General features: G+C 39.6%; 1 protein-coding gene across 3 annotated transcripts in view; it reads right to left on the bottom strand.

The window, feature by feature from the left end:
* Positions 1-14,275, bottom strand: part of sgcz (sarcoglycan zeta) — a 539,914-nt gene that overhangs the window by 190,878 nt on the left and 334,761 nt on the right. For all 3 annotated transcript variants that reach the window (XM_014016646.1, XM_014016647.1, XM_014016645.1), the window contains one exon: positions 3,065-3,166. In XM_014016646.1, the coding sequence (XP_013872100.1) occupies positions 3,065-3,166 (102 nt within the window). The remainder of the gene's footprint in view (positions 1-3,064; positions 3,167-14,275) is intronic.

Below are 14,275 nucleotides of genomic sequence, written 5' to 3'. Positions count from 1 at the left end.
GTGTGTGTGTGTGTGTGTGTGTGTGTGTGTGTGTTTATAATATGCAACATTTACATTTAAAGAAATCTTACAGACTGTCTTGAATCAATTAAGCACAGACTGAGTTGTGGTTTCTTGCAGGTGCTAATTAAAATAAGCAAAAAATACTCAAAGGCCTTTTAAAAACTGGAGGCCTTTTAAAAACTGGAATTGTCTGGTAATTTTATGTATAATGGTCTGGGTAATACACACTATTTTCTGTTCAGAATGTCATGACCATTTGGTCTGTTTGCTACAACAACTTTTTAAGTGTATACACATACACTTTTTTACCAAAAATAATTAGAATTTTGCTGTCAAAATACTGAAAAAAACCACAATACTTCTGCTAGTCTTTTTGAGGCTTTTTTAAAACTTAAATTAACTTTTTGATGCATTAGTTTATTTTTAGTCTTTTGGTTATGTCTGTTTGTCTCGCTCGTGCCCCTTTAGTTCCTTATTGTCTCGTTTTCTTACTCTTTTATTACCCCTCACCTTTATTTTTCCTTTTCTTTACACCTAATCTCTTTCAACCCACCTAGCCAATCTAATTCCTCACTGAGCTGCTGTTGTTGTTAGTGTAGGGTTTAGAAGCAACATTCCCTTTATAGCCGTCATTGGGAGCCACAATGTTCCATTTACCTCTCCTACCTTGATGTGCTTGGGGGACGGCCTTGATTATGCAAAATGTGCATCAGTGTGAGGATGTAATTTCATTTGACTGAGGCATTCTACAGATGTGGTGGAGAGGTATTTCTTCATTCTCCCCTCTGTTCTTCTGCACATTTTATGTACAGTTATTTATTTTCTTAAAAATAAGAAAACAGTTTTTTGTATCCATTAGGTGCGCTTCTACTTTGTCATCAAGCACACATATTAACATGCCATTTTGGCATCTTACTTAGTGTCCACCACCATTCACTTTTACTTTGAAAGCCTCTTTGCAAGCCAGCAAAAAGAAGACACTGCTTGTAGGTTTAATTCTATTAGCTCATATAATGAGCATGATGAGTATGCATCTATTATGCCATGTTTACACAAAAGACGTATAGATGCACAGGTTTTAAATAAGGGTGCACCCATTAATTTAAGTTGATTAAATCATCTCCCAACCCTGCAATCAACAAAGAGTTTCCCCTGGGATCCCATATTATTTCATCGCCATCTTGGAAGCAATAAACTACAATCAAGTGAACCCATATTTAATCTTTTGGTATGAACGTCCAGTCATTCCTTTGGGTGTTTTCTGATTTATGAAATGTGCTAACTGCAGACTCTCATCTGTCAAACTGACTGTAATTTAAACAGATTTGGAAAACAGTGGAGATGAAAATTATTTTTTGGACTAACTCCACTTTCAATTTTAAACAAAAATTTAAATCATGTTTTATTTCTATACCACATTTTATTTTACACCATTTATAAGAATGAAAGTTATGTGTTATTGTCTATTAAAAGCATGATTGTGTCATGGTTTGTCATTTTCACCTTGGTTTTCCTAGTGTTTCTATGTTCCCCTGTGTGTCTCAGCCCAGCTGCCCCACATTAGCCTGATTGTCACCCTCGTGTTTCTCACCAGGTGTTGTCTGTTCATTCATTAGTTTTCAGTGTATTTAAGTCCAGTCTTGTGTCAGTTCATTGTGCTGTTTCCCCTCAGCCTGTGTGGTGTTCTGTCTGTTCCTCCTGAGAAGCACTTGTCTAAGTGTTTGCTGTCTTCAGCCCTCTTATTGTTATTATAATAAACCTTTTAGTTGCACCTTTGATTTTTGCCTGCGCCCTGGGTCTGTACCTGCTGAAACCTCACAGATTGGTGTTTTAATGGTTCTGCTTTTGAGCAACTTTACGTAAAAATAAAGATTTGTCCAAACTATTATGTGTAAACGGTGTTATAGCTTAAGGTTTTTTTTCTAAACATTGAGTGGTAGAACCATATAGAACTGAAACAATACCTGATTCAAAAGAGACTAGATGTTACATAAATTCAGAAAACAGAACATATAAAAGAGATGTCTGTCTTTTGTACTTCACAAATGCACTTTACTGGTAAAAATGATTTAGCTTAATACAAATAAACACTAAGGTCAGGAAGTAAGGCATTTCTCCAGCTTGTGATTAAACTCATGCTACAACACTGAACTGTCATTTATGCTGATCATTCATTTATTCATCACAAAAACACATGCATTTGTATTTTTGGTGTGCTTAAAGTTTTCTGATCTACAACACAACCACACACACACACAAACAGAATGGGATTTAAAAAAAATGCACCGTAAGAGTTGTCTTACAGAGTGACTTAAGACCTCTGCATGCTCAGCCAAACTGCCGAAATCAGATTGGACTGTCGCAGGTTCATGACAAAAATAGGCAAACTTTTTACCCCCCCATCCACAAAACCTTATTTTGTGATTGGTCAGAAATTTGTGGGAGTGTTTGTACTGAAAGCGTTGTGCATTTAGCTTTAAAATAAATAAACAAATAAAAATACTCGCTTCCAGAAACTGACTGTTGTAGGCTACCCAGAAGCAGACATTAATAAAGAGACAAAAACTCGTGGAGATAAAACAGACGTGCATGGAGGAATCTGTCTGATAAAAACTGTGGAGCTTTAGCCGGGACAGATTTGTGAACAAATAATGTTGGGCAACGGGTCTTAGATGTTTATAATTTTTTTCCTCATTGTAAAGTCCAGCGGGAAGAAACCGCTTGCAGTGATGTAAACCGCAGCGGGAGGGGTTTCCCATGAGCTCTGCACGGTGTGTCTCATGGGCTATGAAAGGTTCGTGCAAAAACGAACACTGAACAACCATGTGACCGCACATTGGCCGGTCAACTGCCGATAAACCATACCGAGCCTACGTAATGTAAAGTTACAACAGGAAACAAACACCAGATATTTCTTCTTATAACAAAGGGTTGCCCATGAATATATACACAAGCTCATAAAATTGTCAAATCCCTGGCACAAACAGAGAATAAACCACAGTAATAGAAGTAATAAAAACTGATAAATAAAGAGTAAAACATGTTTCAACACACAACTCACCCTTCGTGACTGGATCTCTTTGACATATAAAGGCAATAAGAATTCAGACACTCCTTCCAGTCGGACTCCTTCCTTGGTGACTCGCAGGTTCCCCATACCATCCTGAGAAACACAGATGATAACAACAAGATTAGAGGGAGGAATAATGTAGACACTAGTCTGTATCTCAGAGTGAGAACGTTTATTTTCTCTGCTTGTCTAACATTTACACAGGATTTATATTAGTCAAACTAACATTTGCGTTACCAAACACACACAAATTTAATTTAGTGTACACAGTAATACATAAGAACAAAAGTGTATAGCACTCATGTTCTACAGCAGCAGAATGAAATTGTGCTTCTTTTAAAGATGCATTTTAAAATATATAAAGGAAATCAAATAAATGTATGGCTTTGTCTTTGTCAATTGAAGAAATAAACCAAAATTTAATCATACAGTCTTTTTCAGAACATACAAACATAATATTTGTATTTCTGTGACTCTGTGTGGATTTTGGTTTCTTTCATTTATAATGTTTTATATTTCCTTAGCTGGTTTCTTTCATTTATAATGTTTTACATTTCCTTAGCTGGTTTCTTTCATTTATAATGTTTTATATTTCCTTTAGCTGGTTTCTTTCCTGCATTTTATTTGAGCTGTTTATTTTTTCCTTTTACGTCCGTTATTATACATATTTTTTTTGTTCTTTCATCAAACCTGATTTTAAATTGCTAATCACACCAACTCCTTGATTTTTGTTTACATCTTTAATGTTCACATCATCTCAGGTTTTCAGCTATTTTTTGCCAAATGCTTGTTGTTGTTGTCATCACGGTATAGCTTTGCGGTTTCCCTTGTGTCAACTTTTGTTCCCGTGTATCATCACACTGTGACTGTGCTCTATATTTTGGGGAGATCCTGCCTTGGCAAACTCTCTATTATTAGCTTGTTTCCTGGAAAATAAAAGATTTCTATTTGTCACCCTGACTGCTCCATCTGCTTGGGGTCTTCCTTTCTATGGATTATTATACAAACTGAATATAGCTGAAAATGGTTTATAGAATAAAAACACCAGTATAACAAATAATAGGAAATACTAATTACAGTTTTTAAAGTTGCTTCATTAGTTGGTGTGTTGTGATTAAAAGGGAGGCCAGCTGCTGGACTTTTTAATATTTATATATGTTGTATATTTAACAAATTTCCCATAAAACAAGTTGTGGCATTTACCAAGACTAAATAAGAACTCTGTTTTTACTTATTTATGCTTCAAATGGCAATTTATTTACTTAAAAAGCTTTTGATTAAAATTAAAACAACTTCCACCCAAAAACTATTCCATTTGTAAACATAACCGATGATAAATGAATTCAGACATCTGACAAACATTAACATTCATTAGCATCAAACTCTTTGACTAAAACAGAATTATATGTAACTCAGGAATATGGCAGCCATGCGGCATAGCAATATCCTGCTGAGAGGCTGTAGTGAAACACATGTCAACACATCTTGGCTCAGTGTGGCAGTGCTAAAGTGAAGCAATCCAAGATGACAGAAAACTCAGAAATTTTGTAAGACATACCAATTAAAGCCAATTAAACCTAATAAATTTGAATGAAGAGGAAATACTGTTACTGCCTTGTTTATTTTGTATTTTTAGATAATATTTTTGAAATAAAAATGTATACAGAAATTCATATACAGTTTTAGTTGCACAAAATAACATGTAGGACATTTGTCATGTGCAGCTAGTTTAAATATATGTAGATGTAATTGTTTAAACAGTAATGTTTAGACAGTCTAGACAGTCTAAGTTACAACAATGTGGACTATAGCGGGGCAGTACATGCCAAAAAATGGGTTGTTGTTTTTTTTTTTTTTTTTTTTTTTTTTCTATGGTATGAATTTTCTGATTAGTGGCATACAATCTTAGATAGCCTGAACACATTTGGAATGCTACATCACACCCACCAGTAAACTGATTCATGGGGGACACTTTTCCATGCAGAACCGCTGAACATGCATGCAGGTGCTAGCAGCACACAGGGCAAGCTGAAGTCATGTGGGAGCAGCCTTCTTAATAGCCGATGGCATTGTTGTCACTTACTTTAACTGAAAAAAGAAACCCTGCTATTTTTGCTATCGCTGAATATAGAACACATCTCTTCAGTGACATGTAAAGATAGCCTTCATGTTAAAGTAAGTTTGCCTTATGAGCTTTGCTCAAACCTCCTTATTCACAACTGTACCTGTCTCCCCTCACTGCTACACGCTACCATTTTCCAGCTCAAGACCATGGTCTCAGAATTGGAGGCACTGATCCTCATCCCGGCCGCTTCACACTCGGCTGTGAACTGCTCCAGTGAGAGCCAGAGATCACGATCTGATGAGGCCAATAGGACCACATCAGCCACAAAATGCAGAGATGTGATACTAAGGTCACCAAAAAGGATCCCCTCAACACCTTGGCTGCGCCTAGAAGTTCTGTCCATAAAAGTTATGAACAGAATCTGTGACAAAGGGCAACCTTGGCGGAGTCCAACTCTCACCGGAAACAAGTCTGACTTACTACCGGCAATGGGGACCAAGCTCTGGCACTGGTCATGCACGAATCTAACAGCCAGTATCAATGTGCCTGGTACCCCATACTCGCGGAGTACCCCACACAGGAGTCCCTGAGAGACACAGTCAAACGCCTTCTCCAACTCCACAAAACACATGTAGACTGGCTGGGTGAACTCCCATCCACCCTGCAGGACCCTGCTGAGGGTGTAGAGCTGGTCCGCTGGTCCACGACCAGGACGAAAACCACACTGCTCTTCCTGAATCTGAAATTTGACTATTCGACGGACCCTCCTCTCAGTACCTCTCAGCATGGGCAAATCCAGAGTGGAAGAGTGTCCAGCCCCTCTCGAGGACACTGGTTCCTGAGCTAGAGTGGTGCGTCGAGGTGGGTCCGACTATATTTAGTCAGAACCTCTCAACCTCACACACCAGCTCAGGCTCCTTCCCCACCAGAGAGGTGACATTCCACGTCCCTAGAGCCAGCTTCTGTAACCGAGGATCAGACCACCAAGGTCCTCGCCCTCGACCACTGCCCAACACACAATGCAACCAACCCCTCCCACAGGTGGTGAGCCCATGGGAAGGGGGACCCACGTCTCCTCTTCGGGCTGTGTCCGACCATGCTCCATGGGCAAAAGCCCGGCCACCGGGTGCTTGCCAATGTGCCCCACCTTGAGGCCTGGCTCCAGAGTGGAGCCCTGGTGACCCACGTCCAGGCAAAGGAACACTGAATCCATCCATCATATTCATCATAGGGGTCTCTGGGCTGCACTCAGTCTGATCCCTCACCTAGGACCTGTTTGCCTTGGGTGACCCTACTGGGGGCATGAAGCCCCCGACAACATAGCTCCTAGGATCACTGGGACACTCAAACCTCTCCACCATGATAAGGTGGCAGCCCAAGGAGAGTTGTGTGAAGGTTGTGGTAAAATGTTTGTAGAAAAAAGGACACAGTCAAAATTGAATCCCATTATTAACCTGACCCCTCAACTTTATGGATGTGGCAGGGGGAGTAGGGTTGTTAGAGAGAGAGAGAGACCTTTATTGTCATCATACAGAGAGCACAATGAAATTACAGTTCAGAACACACATTCAGAAGAAGACAGAACATAACAAACTTGGGAGAACATGTGCCCTAGGTCATGCAGCCACAGACTCCAGCACAGCGCAAGGATCATCTTCATGAAGACATCATGAGGATGTGCTACCCTTAACAGGAAAAACTAAAAACCACACAAGGGACGATGATGAAAAAGAAAACAAAAACATAATATTATATCAACACTGTGACACACTATGGTGTTTATAAAAAATCCTCTGCATAGAGCACATTTATTAGCCAGAGGATTTTAGGGGGCTGTGTACGTGAAGCCATGAGTGTTGTATGTTTGTGTGAATATCTGAAGAATGAGCCCGAAGAATCCAGTCCCCAAAACCAGCACAGACATAGTTCAGAACATGGATGGTAACTGTTCATTCTGTGTGGCCTTCAGCCTGCTCCAGGAACAGATCACAGATGGGTGTGTGAGGGGGGTATGGGGCAGAGCCTCAGTCGACGTAAATCAACCAGGAAGAATTTAGTCAACAGCTCAAGGCTGTTGTATGGGAGAGCCGAATCTGTTATCAGTTGTTTTGGGAACAGAAGAGTCAGGCAGACGATAACAGTTTTACATCTGCTTCAATGTCTGCTGGTACATCTCAAGGTGACAAATCCAATCAGACAAATAGTGTGGACAATTCTGCCAAGCCATGCTATCAGCTTCTCCAAGATCAATTCCATCTGGCCAGCAAAGTCCATGGACCACAGCCGGCCCGTGACCATCAATAGAATCGCTTGCAGACCGAGTCCAGCTCGCTCAAGGCAAAAGTCTGAGTGCTGATAGTACGGCCATCCATCAAATTGGTCAGGCAGCCAGGAAATGAAAAGACACCAATGTTGTTTTGTAGAACACCAGGTGACCACCAAGCCAATCTGTAGAATCCAGTGATCGGAATCCAGATATACTGTATATCCAGAACAGAGAAGAACAGAGATCCCACCTTTTGACATGTCCTCCAATGGGAGAAAAAAACTTTGTTAGGCAGGAAGATTGGTTCTCTTTGGTGGCAAACTAACAAAATTAAACTCGAGCAACACAAGGAGAATGCCAGGACAAAACCAAACGAGGACAGGGAAGTAGTGAAGGAAGACCGGTTAAATAGAGCAGAGGTGGAAAACACCTGAGTGATTACTGAACAGGGACAGGTGTAAGAAGAGAGTGAGCAGCAACACAAAGCTGACTGAGGGGGAAATGAGAGAGAGAACACAAGAGGTAAATAAACATGAAAACTGCAAAACACAGTGACAAACTATGACAAATGGTAGGTGAAACACTGAAGGCCCTTCAATAAATTTGTTTCATGAAGACTTTGACCAATGCGTTATCTAACATTTGCCTTCAACCATCACAACAATTAAACAAGTCTGATGTGATGCAGATAAATGTTTGCATTGATGCTGTGACTGAACACATGGAATCTTCAGTGTGGTTTAGAAAAATCACTGTTCAAGGCTGTATGTTTTTTGTCATTGTAGTAAATTTAAGAACGTCATTATGACTGGTAAGCTTGACCTTGAACAGTAAAACAAATCTGCAGTAACAGCAGACATAACCTTGTTTAAAAGTGGTCTGTAGTAAACTTTCATTCCCTCTCATATGAAGTTTGTCTCTTTGTAGTCTTATTATTATAAAGATTCAAAACATAACTATAATAATTTTACAACAGCAATAAAAAAAACATACTCTAATAAAAAGCCAGAAAAGTATAGATACCAAGTTCTCTACTGGCTCTGAGTCATACTGTGTATTCAGGTCATGCACTGTTTTATCACAACAACATTTGTGATCAACTGGTTTGCTCTGTGTGATAAATATTGGCTTTGTTCCAGTTTCTGATCACTCCTACAGCATTTACCAGATTCTGCACGTGTGGATGCACAAGGGATTATTGGATCAGACTTACATGGCAAAATTAAATTCCTTTAAAACAGACAGGCAAGGCACTATGATAGCCAGGGCTTTTACAGAGAAAGAAGCAGCTACTGTACCGTGTCACATCTGTGCTTTGGGAAGTGACAGAGAAGAGAGCACAGAAGTGTAACAGCTGTTCTGATAGTGAGCTTTCATTCAAGTTTAGCAAGGTTCCCGGGGACTGTGTAATAAGCACCATGTAAAATAACCAATTAAAAATGAGAGAGTTCTGTTACCAGCCAGCAAGAAATTAGTTTTAAAGCACAAAAAATAAACTTCAAGGGATAAATATTGTATGCCACAGACATTCCAACAACTTTAACTGTACATGAATTGAAAAATGAAGTCTAATGGCTCAGAGAAAATATGTAATTATAAAAGCTTTGGTGTTTATTACAATTTTTTTCTCATTGTTGAAATACACAACACTTTTTCCAATAGGGTAAATGTTTTAAGGTTGAAGCTGCCAAGAATTAAGTATGCTTGCTTTTCTCACTAGACGCGTAATGTGTCTAGTGAGAAAAGCAAGCATACTTAATACTTGGTGAATTAAATCATGGTGAATCAAAAGTCATAGGACACCTTTTTATTTTGATTTATATTTGATCCAATATGGCAGTTTTCAAGATGGTGGCCATGTTCTGAGACAGGTCCCCTCTCACTACATTCTGGGGTATTCAGATGTGTACAGTGGGGGAAATAAGTATTTGATCCCTTGCTGATTTTGCAAGTTTACCCACTTACAAAGACATGAACAGTCTATTATTTTAAGGGTAGGTTAATTTTAACAGTGAGCGATAGAATATTAAAAATAAATGCAGAAATTACATTGTATAAATTTATTTAAATTTGTTTTCATTTTGCAGAGAGGAATAAGTATTTGATCCCCTACCAACCATTAAGAGTTTTGGCTCCTACAGACCAGTTAGACGCTTCTAATCAACTCATTACCTGCATTAAAGAGCAGTCCATTTATCGTTAAAGACAGCTGTTTTAAATTGTCACCTGTATAAAAGACTCCTGTCCACAGACTCAATTAATCAGACAGACTCTAACCTCTACAACATGTGCAGGACCAAAGAGCTGTCTAAAGATGTCAAGGACAAGATCATAGACCTGCACAAGGCTGGAATGAGCAAAACATAAGATGCTGCGTGAGAAGGAGACAACTGTTGGTGCAATAGTTAGAAAACAGAAGGACTGTCAATCGACATCAATCTGGGGCTTTATGCAAAATCTCCCCTCGTGGGGTATCCTTGGTCATGAGTATAATGTTAGGCTGTAGTTGAGAGAAGGTGGCAGTAATTTTCAGCAGGGCAAAAACCCACGATGACGCTGGTACTGAGAATTTCCAAAATGCTTGTCCTTTTATTAAACACACTCTTCAACAACCATACAATGCCTGGTTGAACAGCTGCTAATCTTATCATTCATGACGTTAACAGAGTTCAGAAAACCTGCAACGTTAATTGTCAGTTAGGGAGAAAAAATATACAGTCTGTTTCACAGTCCTTGTGTCCATCCACAAGCTCGCTTCTCCCACAACTAACCTACAGAAGGCAGTGGTGCATACTTTTGACATCACATACTGTTACATGAAGAAGGTGAGAGAATAGGCTAGAACCACTCAGGGGAAACTTGTTGATCTCAAGGCAGCTGGGACCACAGACACCAAGAAAACCAATGGTAACACATTATGCAGTAATGGATTAAAATCCTGCAGTGCCTGCATGCTCCCCCTGCTCAAGAAGGCACATGTGCAGGCCTGTCTGAAGTTTGTTAATGAACACCTGGATGATTCTGAGAGTGATTGGGAGAAGGTGCTGTGGTCAGAGGAGACAAAAAATGATCATGGGCATTAACTCAACTCGCCATGTTTGAAGGAAGAGAAATGCCAACTATGACCCAAAGAACACCGTCCCCACTGTCAAGCATGGAGGTGGAAACATTATGGTTTGGGGGAGTTTCTCTACTAAGGGTACAGGACTACTTCACCGCATAAATGGGAAAATGGATGGAGCCATGTACCGTAAACTCCTGAGTAACAACCTCTTTCCCTCTGCCAGGATGTGCCTTGCCTGGGTCTTCCAGCACTACAGTGACCCAAACATACAGCCAAGGCAACAAAGGAGTAGCTCAAAAAGAAGCACATTAAGGTCATGGAGTAGTAGTCAGTCTCCAGACCTTAATCCCTGAATTAGCTGAAACTCTGAGTTGCCAAGTGACAGCCTCAACATCTTAATGATTGAGAGATGATCTGCAAAGAAGAGTGGACCAAAATTCCTCCTGACGTGTGGAAACATCATCGTCAACTACAAAAAAAAATTCTGACTGCTGTGCTTGCCAACAAGAGTTTTGCCACCAAGTAAGAAAGGGGATATGTAATGCAAAATCCATATTTTAAGTCATTAAATGCATTATGTTGTGTGTTTGGAGTCTCTAAGAGTGCAGAAATTAGAATTTAGTCTCTCGTTGGGCTGCGTAGATATCTTTATATTCTGTTTGGGTCATATTTTTCAATCCAGAATTTCCCCTAGTGTATTATTACACTGGCAGGCCACCAGGTTTTACTTGGCGTTGTGTATTTGTTTAGAACCAGCATCAGTGTAAATAGCCTGAACAACATTCGGAACTGTGCATCCACCAGCTGTTTCATGGGGGACTTTTTTTCGTTGATGCACCACTAAGCAGCACAAGGCAAGCTAGTGTTGTTGGAGGTGTTCAGCTGAGGCAGACTGGCATTAGAGATAACTTGGACATTTCCTGGTGGCTCAGCAGTCAACTAGAGGGCAGACCAAAGGCTCAGTTCAGGTTGCTCTTGTTTAGTTTTAAATAACCATTTGCTGTTTATGCCTCTCATTTGTTTATCTCCTCTTAGCTAAGCTCTCACAACATTATGCATTGGGGGTAAAAACACTGCTCACCCTGTCCTGATGCATCTCAGTAATCCAGGTAAAAAATCAAAAAGAAAAAAATTGTATAGGTCTTCTGGACGGGTTCTTCTTTAATGAAACGTTTCGTCTCTCCTCCAAGACACTTCTTCAGTCTGAGAGTTTCAGGCAAAATTCAGGCTTTTAAGCCCTGCCTCCATGTGACTGATACTCACATCACATGGCTATTGTTGACACCTAATTAACACCTATTGTTAACAGGGGATGGAGTGATACCGGCAATAGCAGCACTGTAGGAGGGGGACAACTGAAAACGGAGGCCTCTACCTCTGTTTAATGATGGACTGTCTTTCTTCACAAAAATAGCTTCTTTTACTCCTCTCTCAAACCAACGTTCCTCTCCATCAAGAATGAGAACATCCTCATCTCTGAAAGAGTGACCGCTGGCCTGTAAATGAGTGAAAACTGCAGAGTTCTGGCCATTAGAYGTAGCTCGTCTGTGTTGGGACATTCTTTTGAACAGTGGCTGCTTTGTTTCCCCGATGTATAACTGGTCGCAGTCCTCCTGGCACTTAACAGCATATACAACATTGCTCTCTTTGTGCCGGGGCACCGGATCTTTGGGGTGAACCAGCCTTTGCCGTAATGTGTTTTGGGGTTTTAAAGCCACTGGGATATCATGTTTAGAAAATAAACGTCTCAGTTTCTCCGAAACACCCGCAACATACGGAATAACAAACTGCTCACCCGCACCCTTCTTCTTCTGTGGCTGTCTCTCAGCACACACACCTGCCTACTTGTAAATTGCGAGAGAGAGAAGCACACAGATGAGAGAGAGAGTGAGAAACAGTCACTAACAAATACTACTGTTCCACTTCTCTCAACTGCCCTGTCAATAAAAATGTTACGATACCAGTCCGCTTTTATCACAAACCCACCCCAACCATGCCAGCCTTAGCCAGTTTTCTGGGGGAAAACCTGCAGCCCGTTCGGTTTTCTCTATTTTTTATGATGTTTTCTGAATTATTATGTCACAGTATTTGCAACAGAACTTCTAAATAAGGTCTGGGCTTACCAACTACAATTTGGTCATCTTTTATTCTTCTCTTGCTCTGGGTCAGACTCTGGCTCCAACATGTAGGGCTGGATGGACAAGTTTTCTATTGTTGACATCTTTTAATTAGCTGTTTGGGGTGGAAGTAGTGTCACACGCCTAGTTTGCATTTAAAGAGACAGCCGCAAAAAGAGTGGCTTTGAGGTACACCACAGAAAATTGCTGAAAGAGGGGCATATGAAGTTACAATGAGGAAGAATTCAAACGAAAGCATTGCAGTTCCACTTTATATGGACCTCAAATGAATGGTTTATATGTGAAAGAAAATTTAAAAGGATAATGTCTTCTTTAATGATCTTCAACACATATCCAGTTCCACAGTTCTATAAATTCAAATCCTTGACAAATAATAAAAAAAGATCTTGAGCTTTAATCTAAGATTGGCGAACTGTTATATTAAAACACAGATAAATTTGTATTTACCAAAAATTTGTAGAAAAAGTCAGACAAAAAGTAAAAATCCCAGATTTTATAGTGTTTCTTTTTCCTCAACTCTTTCCTTTAAATATTCCAGTGGTTCCCAGGTCAATGGTGAAATTTTATCTATTCAGTGAGCCCTGGGTTTGCCTTGAGGCATCTGCCAAGCTGGCTGTACCGATTTTCAGTTTCTAAATGAAGGCTCTCCACATGCCTGCTTATCAAATGTTCAACCCACTATTACTAGCTGGTCAGTTGTAGAGCCTTGGACTCCTAAAGTAAATTTAACTCAGTATTGGAGAATACCTCTAGACTTCTTGGAAATAAAACTTATTCCAGTTTACTTTGCAATAACAATATTTTTTCAGTCCACTACTACAAATAGATCAATTAAATCAGAATTTTGTCATAAATATCGAAAGTTTCAGTTTTGTTTGAAGACTAATCCTTATTTTAACCCAGGGGTGTCCAATCCTGGTCCTTGAGGGGCACTATCATGTATGTTCAGATGTTTCTGTCATCCAAAACACCTTAATTGGACAAATGGGGGATTAACAAACTTCTGCAGACCTTGAAAAGATAATCCAATCACTAAATTGGGTGTGTTGGGGCAAGAAGACATCTAAAACATGCAAGATTATGTCCCTTGAAACCAGAATTGGACACCACAGATACAATATAGCATCTGTATCATTACTTTCCCACCTGATGTTTTATTTATTTATTTATTTATTTATTTATTTATTTATTTTGCAGAGGATCATAATCTTAGAACTAGATGTGTTTATGGGCTGCGTTTGTGTCAAAAGATCTGCTAAAATTAAGGACATGACCCCTCACCACCCATACAGGTTATTTTCTTCAGTCACAACATGGATTCACTATAATTTGGAAAAAAAAATCTATAAATGATAAACAAATGTAATGTCACCCTGAACATTTGTAATAAACAAAATGTTAGAAAGTGATAATCAGGCCTTTAGCAAACCCAATCAGAGGGCCAAACCTGTTGGTCTAAAATGTGCCTTTCACTTCAAAATAAACAAAAACCCATAAATATGTATCTATCCACAATATTTCACACATACACTCAGTTGTTACATCTACAGCCATTACTCTGACTACGCAGTGGAGCAAAGAGCTTATTCAATAAGCAATTACACATCAGGCCTAGCAAGGGAATCACAAATTAACACACACACACACACACACACACACACACACACAC

The sequence above is a fragment of the Austrofundulus limnaeus genome, unplaced genomic scaffold (assembly GCF_001266775.1).
Source record: "Austrofundulus limnaeus strain Quisiro unplaced genomic scaffold, Austrofundulus_limnaeus-1.0 Scaffold149, whole genome shotgun sequence".
Taxonomy (NCBI): Eukaryota; Metazoa; Chordata; class Actinopteri; order Cyprinodontiformes; family Rivulidae; genus Austrofundulus; species Austrofundulus limnaeus.
This window is presented reverse-complemented; position numbering and strand designations above follow the sequence as displayed.